The 15,946-nt window shown below is 36.4% G+C and overlaps 2 protein-coding genes across 9 annotated transcripts; one reads left to right on the top strand and one right to left on the bottom strand.

Annotated features, from left to right (window-relative positions):
- Positions 1–358: 358 nt before the first annotated feature.
- On the top strand, positions 359–8,752 carry LOC133852410 (CDP-diacylglycerol--serine O-phosphatidyltransferase 1). Of its 8 annotated transcripts, none has more exons than XM_062289207.1 (15): positions 359–735; positions 3,708–3,907; positions 4,985–5,050; positions 5,254–5,313; positions 5,451–5,541; positions 5,921–5,975; positions 6,160–6,239; positions 6,381–6,497; positions 6,651–6,735; positions 6,969–7,060; positions 7,334–7,587; positions 7,741–7,829; positions 7,984–8,094; positions 8,225–8,268; positions 8,409–8,752. In XM_062289207.1, exons 2-14 carry the CDS (start codon positions 3,744–3,746, stop codon positions 8,248–8,250), a joined length of 1,290 nt encoding a protein of 429 aa, XP_062145191.1. In that variant the 5' UTR covers positions 359–735; positions 3,708–3,743; the 3' UTR covers positions 8,251–8,268; positions 8,409–8,752. The 8 variants fall into 8 exon arrangements, with proteins under 8 accessions (XP_062145191.1, XP_062145185.1, XP_062145178.1 ...); XM_062289201.1 differs by having other exon boundaries at positions 8,220–8,268; XM_062289194.1 differs by adding an exon at positions 3,282–3,361 and having other exon boundaries at positions 3,712–3,907; positions 8,220–8,673.
- A 38-nt stretch (positions 8,753–8,790) lies between these two features.
- LOC133852463 (palmitoyl-acyl carrier protein thioesterase, chloroplastic-like) lies at positions 8,791–10,941 on the bottom strand. Its single transcript, XM_062289224.1, has 6 exons — positions 10,438–10,941; positions 10,167–10,300; positions 9,741–9,854; positions 9,462–9,630; positions 9,303–9,371; positions 8,791–9,215 (listed from the first exon to the last, which is right to left on the bottom strand). The coding sequence occupies exons 1-6, from the start codon at positions 10,819–10,821 to the stop codon at positions 8,874–8,876; spliced, it is 1,212 nt and encodes a 403-aa protein (XP_062145208.1). The 5' UTR covers positions 10,822–10,941; the 3' UTR covers positions 8,791–8,873.
- Between the last annotated feature and the right edge of the window lie 5,005 nt (positions 10,942–15,946).

Below are 15,946 nucleotides of genomic sequence, written 5' to 3'. Positions count from 1 at the left end.
ATACTCTATTAATTTTATAAAAAATGCACGTTCTGTATGTGCTTTAAAGAGAGAAATGTTAATTTAATGAGTTAAATTGGAGGAGAAACAAAATTTCAACTCAATTTAAAAAGAAAAACATTATCCTTCTTTTGATGACACGTGTTAAACATCTAATCAAAAAAAAAGGAAAGGAAAAGAAAAGAAAAGATAGGAGATGAAGAAAGGCTTGGCGGAAAGCACGGGTATCGGCGTGTTAAAAAGGAATCAATGAAAGCGGTAGGCAGTAATATGCTGCAATTAAAGAAGATCCTTAGGGGCAACTTTGGCATAACAAAATTGCCCTCCGTCCGTTTTATTTCTCAGCTTTTAATTTACCGAGAGCGTATCGAAACAAAAATCAAAAAACATCTTCAAATCTCTGTTTGACCGTCGTACTCTCTCTCTCATGAGTCTCACTGCTTCATCATCATCATCATCAAAATCCCATTGCCTTTTCGCCGCTGTTGCAGAGTGTGTCTCTGCGAGACTGAGAGTTCACTTTTTCCCTCCCTCTCTGTGTCTGCCAAAAAGAGATTAATATTTCATCGTCATCTTCACGGCCACCGAGTCTTATCTTTGAGTCCTTTTTCTATCTGATTTCGATAACTCCCTCATTATCTATCACTAAACTTTCCCTCCCTCTCTCTGATCCGACGGCCACCATAGCCGTCTTCTCCAATCCTACGGTTACGCCTTTCCCACCAGCTTCTCTACGTAAGTAACGCCCCTCTCGCCTTTTCACCCCCAACTTTTGTCTGTCCAATTTCTTCTTAATCATTTCTCTCTCTCTCTCTCTCTCTCTCTCTCTCTTTCGCTCTCTCTATACATACACAAACGCATATATGCATATATGTTTTTATATACATATATATACACATATTCACCGTCTTCTTCGTCTTCGTTTCCGAATCTGTATTCATACTCGCTTTATGTGTTTGCTTGTAATTGTGTTTTCGTTTGCTTTTCCATTGTATACATAGATACATATCATTTATCAAGTTTGATTTTGATTAAAATAACTACATATTTTATTTTATTTTTTCAATTTTACTGGACAATCTTTGAGTTGTGTATTTGCTTACTATTTTTCTGTTGAATTTAAACGGTTGTCTCTGATCACATGCAATGATTCAATTTTGGAATTATATGATATCGTGAAGGGTGAACTTGAATTTCACGACTAAATGTGAGATTTAGTATTATTACTTTTATGATATACTTTTTCACTTTTTAATATTAGTTTTAATCCTGAAGATGATGAGGAACGCTTTCAGAACCTGTAATTTATCATTTTAGTTTACACAGTGTTTTACTTTATCAAAATGACATTCTGATTCTTAATATCATTTTGTGATTTGTATTGCGTGTTGATTTAGTTTTTATTTTTTATTTTTTATTTTTATTTTGTAATGAAAGTGTTTTTGCGTTTTTGTTTTTAGTGAACAGGCTGTTTTTATTTTTATTTTTTTAAAATTATTTTCTGATTAATGATATGTTCACATTGAAAATGATATTGTGGGTTCCTCCTATATCTGAAGAACCATGTAATTGTTTTTCTTTCTATGATTGTTCGAGTGTTATTAGTTTGTGGTTAATATCAATTATGATTTTTTTTTTTTCCTAATGTTTCGAGTATCAAACCCTAATCTCACATTGGTAAACCTGGAGGAAAGATTGTAACTACTTAGAAATTTATGTAGGTTTCCATCACTAATTAAGTTTTAATGACTTAGGTTGAAATTCTAAGAACTACAGGCGTGTCTAAATTCCATAACAATCTGATTTTTATGGAGTTGAAATGTTGTCTGAAGGAGGCTAATAGAAGTTATATCTTTCTGGCCATTTGAATTGGTTTCAGGTTCGATCAGCCAGACCGACCTTAAATTTTAGATCTTTTGATAGGGTCTTATTGGAATCTTAGGTGAAATGGGGGATTTTTTTTTATCTTTGAACTTGGAAGGACTTTTTTTAGGGTACAAAATCACCCTAAAGTTTAGTGGTAGATCGCAGTTTGTATAGTACCACTTTCCTTTGTTTGACAACACGTGAAAGGGGATTGTAAATCATCTGATCTTTATGTAGGTTTTGCTGGGGTTATTTTCTAGCTGACTAGATTTTAGTGGTTGAATGGTATTGTCATTTCTATGACAGCTGTAGGGAGTATACTTTTTTGTAGGTTTATCTGGAGTATTTTGTGGCTGTCTAGATTTCTTTTTTCTTTTCTTGATTTTTTTTTTAAAAAAAAATTATTAGCTTTACATGGCCTTTGCATTCCATACTCTTTTATGCAAACATATATATCTCACTGAGTATCATGGGAATTAAATACTTATAAAAAGAAGTTTCATGGGAATTAAATGTCTACATGGTTATGATGGAATGGAACCACAAGTTACAGTGGGTCCATGGAAAAAGTTTGAGCTGTTGCCTAACTGATTGTATGACTTGTATTTTTCAGATTATTATGAACTTCTGTGTGAAATTTTGTTGCTCTCATTATCGATCTGTCTGTAAGACCTTTTGTGAATATGAATTTGTGCATAAAATGCTCGATCAATTTCGATGCTAGGGGTGTATGTTCTAGCTGGGTTAGAGACAAGAGGTTGGAGGTTTAATGTAGCTTTTCTTCGGTCTTTCGGGTTTTTTCATGTGTTCTTCTTTTGTTTTGGTGTTCTTGTATACTCTTTGTATACTTTAGGGGCGCCTTTACGCTTTTTTGTGCTATTTCTTTTATTACCTATAAAAAAAATTTGTACATAAAATTATAAATAAAAGACACCAAGTAATATTACTCTCATGCAACTTAAAATGGGCCTCCAGATTCTGCTCAAACGGGCCTAGATTTATTGGTGGTTGGCTGGCTGGCTTCCTGGTACAATTAGGTTTACAAATAAAAGGACTACTGAATTCGCTCGGTAGTTCTCTTTTTTGTGAGTCTTGTATATGACTATGGATGTTAGATGAATATTGTTAGTTATCAGTACATTGTTGAAAGCTTCCTAATAGGGTTATGCTATATACCTTTTCTGCTATGTTCTTATAATATTAAATTTGGGGGAATATCTGTAATGCATGATATTCTTTTAGGAACTTTCTGAATCACTTACATAATGAACTGTAAGTGAGCAAATTGATCTTGTGACCTTATTGGAATGATTTTGCATGTTCAACTATTGAATTTTGGTAAGTTGTCTCTACTCTAAAATGTGATTTGTCTTGTTTAACAACGTTTTAAAATTCTTATGATACGTATCTCCCAGGTCAATATATATCTATCACAACCACACCTACGGGAGAAATTGTATATATATATTTTCCCATTATGATGGGGCATTAGGCGGTACGTAAGATTATTTTTTGTTTTTGGTTTTGGCTGATTGACTACATACTATGACAATACTCATCTATAGATTAATATTGTGTTTTATATCTATATCTGGTATGGTGTTGAGGCAGACTTATAAATGTTGACTCAGTTAATATATAGGGTTATGTGATTTCTTGATTAACTTTTGTTTTCATGGTATTAAATATCTTATGTTCTAGATTTTTTTTCTTCCTCTTTTTTTTTTTTTTTTTTTGACATTCTGTTAGTTTTTAATTAGCTTTAGTGGTCTCATTTTTCAGTAAAGACTGGCAAGTTAGGAATTTTTTTCTGGCCTCAAATTCCCACCTTTGATTTGTAGGCAGTAATCAAGTTGCATCTCTTGAATATTAAGCTAATGGAGCCTAATGGGCATAGGAGAGTGAGGAGAAGGGATCATCATGCCCAAGAAAATGGCGATGTCAGTCTAACAAGTGTTGGTGAAGAATTTGATCCATGGACTGCATGGGCTTACAAGCCTCGTACTGTTTCCTTGCTACTTGTAGGTGCCTGTTTTCTTATGTGAGTGCTCTACTTGATAAGTAATTTTTATCTACTGATATTTTGATTCATTCTACAAATGATTGATTAATCGTAAGCAGTTGAGTTATTGATTATCAACTATATATTCCATTGTTTTGATATTTCTCAACCGGGATGGAATTTATCTCTCCCGATGATTTTTTGTTCTGGTTGTCCCTACTAAAGCCTTTCGCATCTGCTTGTTCTTGTGAATGTCCAGCTGTATCACGTGCCTGCTTTCTCTATTGGTGCTAGTCGCCAATACCAAAGGAAAGCATTTATACATGTAGATTGCTATAGTTACATCTTGCTTCTCTGATTGCAGTTGTTTATATGGTTATGAGTTACATTTACATTGGAGATGCACCAATGTTATTAGGTGTCTCTGATGCTTTAAAACGTACTCACATGAATAATTTTATGGAAATGATGAACATGCTTCTTCTTTTTTCCTTATATAGAAGAGAGAGTTTTGGCATTTGATTCTCTGTTTCAGATTGTGTAAAGCAATATTTTGGCTGAAATAAGTCACTTTTTTCCTTATAAGAAGAGAGAGTTTTGGTATTTGATTCTCTGTTTCAGCTTGTGTAAAGCAATATTTTGGCTGAAATAAGTCTTTGATCTTCTCTCCCTTCAATGTAATGAATGTACCAGTGAATGAGATAGTGTTGAACATCTCCAGTGGCTCATGTTGGACTGTTTAATGCTTCATGAATGCTTTTGCCAGGGGGAGAAGGATGAGGGATATTCAAAACCCTGTTTTTGAGTATCAGCATTTGTTCAAAGCATTTTTAAAAAAATGGTCTTATGTGTTTTGATTTAGAGTTTTCTTGGCTTTCGCCTGTTTCTTTTTTCCTAATAAACCATCAGAGAACCGAAATGGTTTTATGTTAATGTTCCTATATGTATAGGGTTGGCATTGATTAAAAAGAAACATGCCCTGGATGAACTTATATTTTGCTGTTGCACTTTCAACGCAATCATATAATGTATGTATAATTTTTAACATCTTCATTGTGGATCGTCAAGTTGGTGGAATTAAATTGTTTTTTTTTTGTTGGTTTGATTTATGAACAGTTGGGCAAGTGGAGCCCTTGATCCTGAAAGCGGTGCATCTGGTGATCTTGTTACATCTGTGAAAAGGTTTGTTCTTATTTTGTAATTTATTGAAGATCATTTGACATCAGAATTCTATATTTCTTTATTATTTCATTCATTCAAAAAATTTTAAAAATAAAAAATCTGGTGAATCTTATGTGAAATTTGTATCGCATTAGGGCACCCTATTAGCAAGTTGGTGCGGGTTTCTTATGCACATTTAGTAATTTCCTCATCATTTCTTGTAGGGGTGTATGGGCTATGATTGCAGTTTTTCTTGCTTACTGCTTGCTTCAAGCCCCATCTACGTGAGTTTCATTTATATAATTTTGCTTATTAGTGAAGAATCTAGCACATGATAGTCAGAGACTTTGGTGGGTTTGTGGGATAGTTTGGCAATTGGCTCTCAGCTGCTACATATGTAAAATTTTATATTCTTTTACAGGGTCCTTATTAGGCCACATCCTGCAATTTGGCGGCTAGTGCATGGAATGGCTGTTTTGTACCTTGTCTCCCTCACATTTTTGCTTTTTCAGGTTGGTCTTCTTTCCTGAAGCAAACATTTCTTATGGCATGTGCAAAACAAACTTAATCTTTCTATGTATGCGTATTTATATGTTCAAGCTCAAAGTATGGGGGTATCCTTGTTGGAATCCTCTGTTTTTTCATTTGTGGGCTGGCAAATTTTTCTCAGTAATAACCATTTTAAAAATACCTCACACCTGATGATCAATTGGATAAATAAAGGGGTGTTTTAAACAAAATTGAGTTTTTCTGATTTTCTATTCTGTGTCTGCTTTTTATTTCCCAGCTTTTTACTCCCTCACTTAAATCCCTTAATTATTTTATGGCTGTATTTTCTGAAATTTCAGTTAGTGGCCACTTATGTTAACTTTTCACCTTCTCATTTTTCAGAAGCGTGATGATGCTCGGCAATTTATGAAGTTTCTCCATCCCGACCTTGGTGTTGGTAATGCAATTGAACTTTACAAAACTTTTAATTTTGGGTAGTAGCTAAGAGGAATCTGTTCCATCATTGAATTTGTGATGTATTTGAGATATGCAAAGCTTTTCACTATCATATTTGCTTGGATGGATCAGTTCATTGTTGACTGTTTTAGGCATTCTAATTTTATTTGCATGACTTCATGCAGAACTTCCAGAAAGATCGTATGGTGCTGATTGCCGCATATATGTACCTGAGAATCCCACAAGCAGGTTTAAGAATGTTTATGTATGATTCTTCTTTCACAACCTATTTACTTCAATTTTTTTCCATGCTTATTATTTTGTTCTTGCTGTACATCAGTGCAATATTGGGGTGCTGCAGGCTTCTGATTTTTTTTTATTTTTTATTTTTCTCTACCTCTTCTAGGAAACACTTTTTGATGAATTTGTGCTAGCTCATATTATTGGATGGTGGGGCAAAGCTATACTGATTCGTAATCAGCCCCTTCTGTGGGTGCTATCAATAGGATTTGAAATGATGGAGGTTGGTTCCTTTATTTAAGACATACATCTTCTTTTGTGGCTCCCATTTTCAGTTCAGATTGATTGTCTCCTATGTCCTGAAGCATAAAATCATTTTTATATGCTCAAGCTGGCTATTTTGATTATAGACTGAATTTTATGTTGGTTTTTTCAGCTTACATTCCGCCACATGTTACCGAACTTCAATGAGTGCTGGTGGGACAGTATAATTCTTGACATTGTGACCTGCAATTGGTTTGGTGAGATTTGTCTACCATTTTTTCTTTGTCGGGGTGGGGTTTTAACTTGTTTATTATTACATTGGTATGTATATCTTTGATTGTGTAACTATTAAATCATTTGAACTAGTAAACATTTCAGAACCCCAATTAGTTCAAAAGTTTTTATTTATTTATTTATTTATATCTAGATTGATCTTTTTTAGGACCGGTTAAAGCCTATTATGACAAGTTTTGTTTGGTTTAAATTGCAGGAATCTGGGCAGGGATGCATACTGTCAGGTACTTTGATGGAAAAACATACAAGTGGGTTGGTCTGAGCCGTCAGCCTAATATTATAGGAAAAGTATGTTTAAAAGTTATGTTTTATCTATCTTCTCTTGTTTGCTTAATCATTATTGATAACTGCTAGTTTTTCCTTTCTCCGATATGGAAGGATTAATCAGACATTGAGTAGTTGTATCTTAATTTCTGGGGAAAGATGGAACTGTTTCTGATGTCTGATGTTACACATTTAGATTTTGCTTGTTCTCTCTTGTGGCAGAATATTTACTTGTTATATGGTCTTTTATTATCCACAGTTTTCGTTTTTAAAACGTGTCGTCTACATTTTTTTCAGGTCAAACGAACATTAGGACAGTTTACACCAGCACACTGGGACAAAGATGAGTGGCACCCCCTGCTTGGTCCATGGCGATTCATTCAAGTTCTGAGTCTTTGCATTATATTTTTGACAGTAGAGCTGAACACATTCTTTTTGAAGTTTTGTCTTTGGATTCCTCCTCGGAACCCTGTAATTGTGTATAGGTTGATCTTGTGGTGGCTAATTGCAATACCAACAATTCGTGAGTATAATTCGTATCTTCAAGACCGGTACCCTCTCTCTCTCTCTCTCTCTCTCTCTCTCTCTCTCCTTCTCCTGTGCCCAACATGTTCACATGAATGAAAGTACTACATTATTGAAGAATGTCTATACTAAGATGAATTTACATGTAGTTGTTCTTGATGAGTTTTTTAACTTTCCAGAAATTTGGTGAAAAAAGTTGGAGCTTTTTGTTGGCTTTCCCTTGCTATCTGCATTGTTGAGCTTCTCATTTGCATCAAGTTTGGTCACGGTATGTTTGTCTATATCAATCGTCTTGAGCATTTCTAAGCTCAAGCTGCATATTGTTAATCGACCAAATTTTTAGTTTTGGTGACACTAGTGCATTTAATTTCTTCTCATCGTTGCTTCTTGATCTTAATGACCTTGTTTTTGACTTCCACCAGGATTATACCCTAAATCAATGCCTTTATGGCTGGTACTATTCTGGACATCGATTGGAGTGGCCCTCCTAATATTCATCCTTGTTTGGTCTTGGCAACTACGTAAAAGTTTAGGTAAAAAGAGGCGATGATGTTGCTATTGGACGACACCATTCTTTGATTACTTACTTTTCTTGAGGGTATCCTCCATTGCTGTAAATACCTAACACCGTTTTAAACTGTAAATGATATTCTCTTAGGTCAGTGGATCAGTCTTTTGAGCTCAGATAATTTATTCTTACATGATAGGTACGGCGTAAGGCTCATTAGTTACTGGAGCCATTTTGGACTTCCCAATCTTCAGTTTTGTAGTTTAGTTTTTTTAATGTGATTTATTTCAAATTTAATTTATCTAGAGCATTTTTGTCATTTGTATTGGAACAATGCAGCAAAAAGTGGAACACTCATTTTAGTGTTTTGAAAACTCGACTGGACTGGTTGAACCAGGTTAACTAAGAGCTGGCCTTGACATCGAGCCGGAAAAGGTCTATTGTGGAAGCTAGGGGTGACATGTAACATGTAACATGGCTATTGTAGTGGTTTCTCTCTCTAACCCAACCCTCTGTCTATTGAAAGTCTTGTTTCTTTCATTATGTGATTGAATTTGGGGAACAAACAGAAATGGGAGTTGGGGAAAAGTATCCTTGGTTGAAACTTAACTCTGTTCTTTGGGCTTTTTTCTAATTACGCAACTGTTATTATTTCAAAGAACGTTGCCACACATGATGCACAAGGCACTTCTCTTTCAACTAATTTCATTCGACTTTCATTTATTTATTTTGTGCCGGAACGTCTCAATTTTTGTTCACAGGGGATAAGCTTTTTAAATCCCTTTCAATAGTTTAACATGATTGCTAGGTGGAGAAAGGCATGATGGACATCTTTCTATTCCATGTGGTTCTTCCTCTAACGATCTCTTCATTGTGACGCTCACCTTCAGTTTGGAGGAGATGTGTATACCTTAATGGTACCTTCTCAAACGAGCCCAGGAGTCCACCACCTTCAAGAATTTCGGATGCCAGAGAAAATCCATTGAGTAGACTAATGTCATTATTTTGTCTCAATCCGTCTTTCAAAATTCCGTCTTCTTCGGGTTGACAAAGTGACTGAACTATGTCTGAACTCCCACATTCCTTTCTATACTCTAGTATGATACTGGATAGTTGGTGACACTCCAAAACCTCATTCGGAATGGTCTGTTTGGGAGTTGGAAAACAGGAAATTAAGTAACTCAAAGAGACAAAAATGACAGCAAAAATTGAGTGGCATAATTTGTATTTTACCTCAAGCATCCATCTGAGATACTTCACATTGTTTACATGGTGATTCATGTCCAAATCGCTTCTCTTGGGCTAAGAATTGGTAAATTTCAGTAGTCAGCTTTTGTTTCTTGAGCTATGGAATGGGTAAGAATAAGGTCTTGAAGTTTTGTTGTCTTTTACCTTCAAATTGGAGTTCATATGTCTTGCTTTACTGTCCAACTTAACGATTTTCTCTGGACTCTCTTCTTTGATTGCTTGCTTCTCCATGAACCAGGGTGATATTTCAGCCCTCACCTCTTCTGGCATCTTTGAGAGGCGCCTTGTTTGCTGGTTCATCATCACCCAGGTGCTGTTTCATGTTTTAGTATTAGCATATATTGGGCAGGAGCAGACTCCAATTTAGTTTCAGATTAAAGCTTAATTGAGTTGAGTTGTGATGGAAAAAATTATAAAAAATACCTGGTGGCACGTGCAAAAACATGGCCCGTGGCTTGACTTCGGACTAGCCAATCCCGCCGCATCCCATTTTTCCCTGATGCTCCAACCCAAGTGTCGATTTCCACAATCTCTCCCCTGTATGCATAGAATTGGTATTAAAGTTTCTCCTTATGGTTTAGGGTTCATGCCAGCAATAAGCCTATTCCAAAAGTTGAAAACACTGCATGCTAAAGTGCCGATTGAGCATTATTAGTCACTTGGAAAGTTGTATAACCAGAGTAATTCTAGAGCTAATACGGGCAACTAACCCTGAATTTTTAGATACAAGGTCGACGTGGACTCTGCCCGTTGCTCTAATGATTCATGGGTGAGACCGTGAGACTGAGAATTTTTGGATCCATTTGAATGTTTAAGCCAACAAAATATGAGGAATATGATGGGACTAACCAGATTGGGTAGTGATCGATTTGAACCTGCATCCTTGAGACAACCCATATGAGATTGTTCCTAACCATTCCGTGTGTGGCACCAAATCCATTGCCCAGAAGCCCAGACATCCACACATGGTTTAATGCTGTTTCCTGCATATTAGCCGATGCTTTCAGGGACATAATCATTTTAATATAATGTGTAAAGCCCTTTTTTTTTTCAGTATATATAAACTTCTTTCGTGTTTCTGTGCACGTGCATGCACTTGAAGTGAATAATTCAGCATCACCTGAAGAAGATTCAGGATGCTCTCAAGAGTTGCAGTTTTATCAGGACCAACTTCATAGGACCTAATGACAACAGTCTGCCTGTACCCGAGACCTCCTTCAATGACGATCCCTTGACGGTGAGAATCCATGGATTGCTTCTTCGTCGGAATATTTTGGCGAAGCTCTTCTTTGGCGATGCAGCCATTTTCTACAACAGGATTAGTAATTGAATTGAATGTGCTTGCCACTCCAGCCGTTTGGCTCAGTGTATCAGCCTTGGTAGAGGACCTACCAGATGCACCAATAATTCTGATGTTATTCAGCTTTTGCTTGTGCTCATGATGATTGTCTCTATTGGAAGAGCACCTTATAGGATATAGGGCTGTATATGAGAAAGTAGCCATTGCCTTGTAATGTAGATGGGCAGGGATTGAAACAGAGAAATGGGCGATGAAGTGCTTTTGTAGTCTGCAGGGGGCGGAGCTGTCTAAGGAAAAGTTAACGAAGTATAGAATAAAAATACACGGAAATTTGTCATGAAGCTGAACTAATCGAAGAGGGTCTTTGTTTGTCACAAAATTTAGTAGTCTTATCTTTAGGATTGATCGACAGCAAAAGTTGGAAACAAGTGTCAGTTTCTTGCTGTCGTTTCTTGTATTGTGGAATCCGAAGGGTTGTGGCATGATATCCTGGGCCTGGCTGCTGCTTACAAAAAAAACAAGACATCCTAGTGCTTGTGAGCCCCTGGAGCTCGGGCTTGGATTTTTCGAATAGGGCAAGCTTGTCTCTGCCTTTGGTTCATAGGAACAACCAAAAGCGCGAAGCATTCTCTCTGTCTCTCTCAACTGGTAGGCGTTTGACAAGAAATGTAATATTCACTGAGCTAGCCAGCTAGGGGAGATCGTCGTCCTTTTCCACAAGGACTCCATTGTTAAGATTCTTTTGTGATTAATGCTTAGTTCGTCTCGGCGTAAAATGATTTATGTATTTTTCGGTGTTTGGTAAGGGCGAAAATAATCAACCGAAAAATGATTTTCATTTGACTAAAAATGCTTAATAAATTTCAGAAAATGATTTACGTCTTTTAAAAGCGTATATCATTTTTTGTAGATGGTAGACACAGTCGACTCTTTTTTAAACAATGCAGTCGACCTTTACATTCAAGCAATTGACTATCACCGAATTTCGACACCGGTCGGTGCCAGAATCTGGTAACTGTCGCCAGATTCCAGCCGTACCGTGCCAGATTTCGGCCAGATTGGCTGGAATCTCGTTGGAGAGGCTGGATCTCCAGCCATCTGGCCGGGATCCTGGACGGATTCGGCCGTTCTGGCTGAATCTCCGGCCAGCTGGCAGGAATCTGGCCAGGACGGTCGGCTTTCGGTCAACTGGCCAGGATTCGGCCGTTTTGTGCCGGATTCCGGTCACTTTGCCAGAATTTGTATGTGTCAAATATAAAAAAAAAATTATTTTTATATTAACATTTTTTATTTTGTGAATAAAATTTAATTTTTTTAAATTAATATGATTAAATTAAAATATAAAAAATATTTGTAATTTTTCGTACGCGCCAAACACCGAAAAATAATTTCAACGGAAAATATTTTTTTTAAAAATAATTTTTCTAAAAATATTTTACGACAAGAACCATTTTTAAAATATTTTTTTTAAAAACAGAGTAGAATACCCATTTTGTTTTCTGTATGCTTGAGGCAGTAAAGAAGTAGAAATGATGTGAATAAGTTCGTTTCGGAGGTGGTGACAAGTTGGTCTTCTTATACAATGGAAGTCTCGAATAAGTGTTTGTAAATATTTTAGCTTTGATGAATGATAATGCAGTCGATCATGCGACCTCTGACCAAGAATGTCTTAAATTTAACGTTTCGGAGGTACCTAGAGTACTGATTGGTTTCCTTTAAATGTGCGGAGTGTTTATTCCCTTTGCAAGAGATTGACCACGTGTCTTCCAGTGATAGGATAGGACCTTGACTGGGGGCGTGGCATTCGGTTAACGTCCTCTAGTGAGGCACGTTCCTTGTCAAATTTCGCCCACTAGCAGCTGGTGTGGTACGACCTTGGCAGGACAATGGCACCGAATCACTTTGCCTCTTGTGTTTTTTGATTCGTTCTCAAAAATATTAAAAGAGTTAGAATGAGATTGCACGGCGATGATTATTCTCTGAAACGCGCCTTTCTCATCCTCTGAACTGTTGGCTTGGCTAGCTGGTTAATCCGTCTGGCCCATGGGGCTTGTGGTTTTGGACCCAGTTGATTGTCCCCAATGGATCTCTTTATCTTGAGTCTTGTCAGGTAGATAAAGGTATATAATATATTAGAGGATGTTAATCAAATGCCATGACCAGCCAAGGTCCTACCTACCACCAAAAGACACCTGGCAGGCTAATGCCATGCAAGGGGAAGAAATACTCCACATATTTAAGGGAAAGTAGTCACTCCAGTACATTCTTTCGGAGCACTTACCCTACTATTTTTGCCTTCTCTCTAAATCCTCTATTGACTTAAGCACCATATATATATATTTCTTGCTGGCACTCCCGACGAGTAGGGCATTCTTGGTCCGAAGTCGGTTCAATTGCATATTCGAGCCTCGTTTGGTTGGAATAGTTAAAGTTTGTTGGTCTCATTACATCTCCATTATTTAGCTTGAAAATTTACAAAAACATAAACAAAACACAAAAAACAAAACAAAACGGAAAGCAGAAGAGAAAGTTGTTGCATAAACTGCCTCTTATTCAGACCAACGAAGTGTAAGACAAAGCATATATAGGAGATGCATTTTGGTGGAATACAAGGATAGTTGTCAAAACGTGAAACAATGCATAAATCATAAAGGACTTGTTTAACAATATCATTAGGGAACTGGATTAACAAATAATCCTTTTGCTTATGCCTATATACATATGCTCCGTTTAATAACATATCAGACACGGGTTCCTTTCGCTTCATGATATTAAAGTTGGTTAAGCATGGTATGTTCCAATACAGCACAATTGTACTATGTGCGTTATCTCTCCTGCAAATGGAAAATATAATAAAATATAGAAAAAAGTACAAGAAAATTTAGTGAAATAACCCATACTTTCAACTCAAATTAATCACGTAACCTAATCATCACCGATGGGTTCTAAGTCAGAAGTGCAAACATTGTTAAGGTGGATTGGGTATATGTCCTGTTTTAAGTCGGGTTGACTTGACTTGGTCTTAATTGGGTCGAACTTGGACTAAGTTGGTCTTGGGTCAAACTCCGCTGGGCTTGGATCTAGGTTAGACTTGAACTGGACTTGGGCAGTTTTCGTCCTGGGTATGGATCCAAGGAAGAGAGAAAACAAAGATGAGTTAACAGAAAGGGTGTGGAAAAGTAGGGAAGTTTTTAAAAACTGTTTTTATAGAACAAACAACAACAAAATCTCATATTGGAATTGTCCATCAGCGATGGATGTTTGGAGAGAATGTGAAAATACTTTTCGGAAAAGCCCCGGTAATGGATTTGAATTTTTGCAGGTTGCAGAGGAAATGGCTTCCAGGTGTAACTATGAAGAATTTGAATTTTTTGTTATGTTTGAGAAAAATTTGGCTTAGACGTAATACAGTGGTTCATGAGGGAGAGTTTCTCAACCCTAACCATGTGGTAAGGAGGGCAAGAGATGACTTGGATGACTTTAAACGACCAAATGCTATAGAGAGTGATGAGCTAATTCAGCGTGATGAAACGCTGCCTTTCAAATGGAAAGCTCCTTCTGTAGGCATGCAAAAGGTAAACTGGGATATTGCGGTTGACACTACTACTGATCGATTAGGAATGGGTTTCATAGTGAGGGATCACGAGGGCTTTGTCCTTGCAACTAGAAGCCGAACTAAATTGAGAAATCTAGAACTAGTTGCGGTCGAGGCATTGGCGGCTTTTTATGCAACCGAATCCAGTAGAGATCTCAATTTAAGAAATATTTTTTTGAAAGGTGATGCGCTCCAAGTGGTGAATGCTGTCAAATCTCAAGGTCGAAATTGGAGCAGGTATGGTCATATTATTAATGACATACGTGAAGTGCTTAATTGAATGCAATATTGGCAGATTGGCCATGTTAGTAGAGTGGTAAATTTTGTTGCCCATAGCTTAGCCAAAGCAGGTGTTAAACAAGTCATAGATCAGGTATGGATGGAAGAAATCTCTAATTGTATCCGTGACTTAGTTTTGTTAGAGCAACTTGCTCTATCTTTATGAATTCAATGAAATTTGAAAAAAAAAAAGTTATAACCATGTTTTTTATTTTTCAACAGTTATATTTACCTAAACTGAAAACAAAAAACAGTTTCAAGAAATTTCACTCTGATGTTCTCCGAAAACAGATTTCATGAATTCCATTTTTATCTGAAGTCAGTTTTCAAAACACATTTGATATGACGTTTTTGCACTGATTTCTACAAAAACTGTGTTGAAAAACAAGACCAAATAGGCAATGTTGTAAGACAATTCTGCCTGCATAAAAAACAAACCAAGCCTATCCATAAGAAGTAAAAAATGAAGGAAGAAACATATATGGAAAAAGACTAAAGAAAGCAGATATAAGCAACATCTTCATAATGTAAACCTTCCGTAACAAAAGCTCCAATAGTTCTTTGTGCATGAACCTGATCAATCTATACCCAGTAGGAGCATCTCAATCTGTACCATAGTATTTCCCAGTCCTTTTAACAGGAATCAAACTACTCTTACCCAGGTTATCTTTAGTCAGGAAACTAATTCGTGGCAAATCAAGTCACTTCAAAGAAATGTCTGCTATCAAATCATCCATAGAGAAGGTGAGTAACCTTGGGCAACAATCCGACACCCCAACTAAAATAAATGGAACAAATTACCAACCACTAGCTCACCACTAGAAATTGAGGCCCCCATGATTAAAAAAAAGACAAAAGAAAGAAAGAACACATAATATATATATATTTTGCTTCAGCTGTCTAGAGCTTCCGAATGAATTGGTAGAAGTAGCAATTAATTCAGTCTTCAAGGCTTGAATCCAAACACATGGCAAATGGGAAAAAAAAAAAAAAAAAAAAAAAAAACCCTCAAAATATCCAGCTAACAGAAAACACATAGGAGAAACTTTTAAGTTCCAAGGCTTGAATCCAAAGACGTGTAAAATAAGAATCCAATCATTGATTCATCTTCCTCCAGTGGAAGTGTTCTCGTCTTCCTCCAATAGAAGTATTTAAAACAACAATATCTTTCATATCACCATCTGAAGCCTATGCAAAAAAACTTAGCAATCACACCATCTGAAGCTTATGCAGAAAGAGAAATTACTAGAGGTACCAAATCTTTTACAAAGAGATTGGTACTAAGATGATGTGGAGTTTATTCATTGATACTAGTAGCATTTCTTTTTATTAATTGTTTTAATCATCTCCAATGAATAAGCTCCATATCATCTTGATACCCATCTCTTGGTAAAAAATTTGGTACCTCTAGCCTTTTTCTAGATAATATACTGCATCTCTGATAAAAAACAAATC

This window comes from Alnus glutinosa, chromosome 1 (assembly GCF_958979055.1).
Source record: "Alnus glutinosa chromosome 1, dhAlnGlut1.1, whole genome shotgun sequence".
Lineage (NCBI taxonomy): Eukaryota > Viridiplantae > Streptophyta > Magnoliopsida > Fagales > Betulaceae > Alnus > Alnus glutinosa.
The sequence above is the reverse complement of the archived record's forward strand: the minus strand, read 5'-3'. Positions and strand labels throughout refer to the sequence as shown.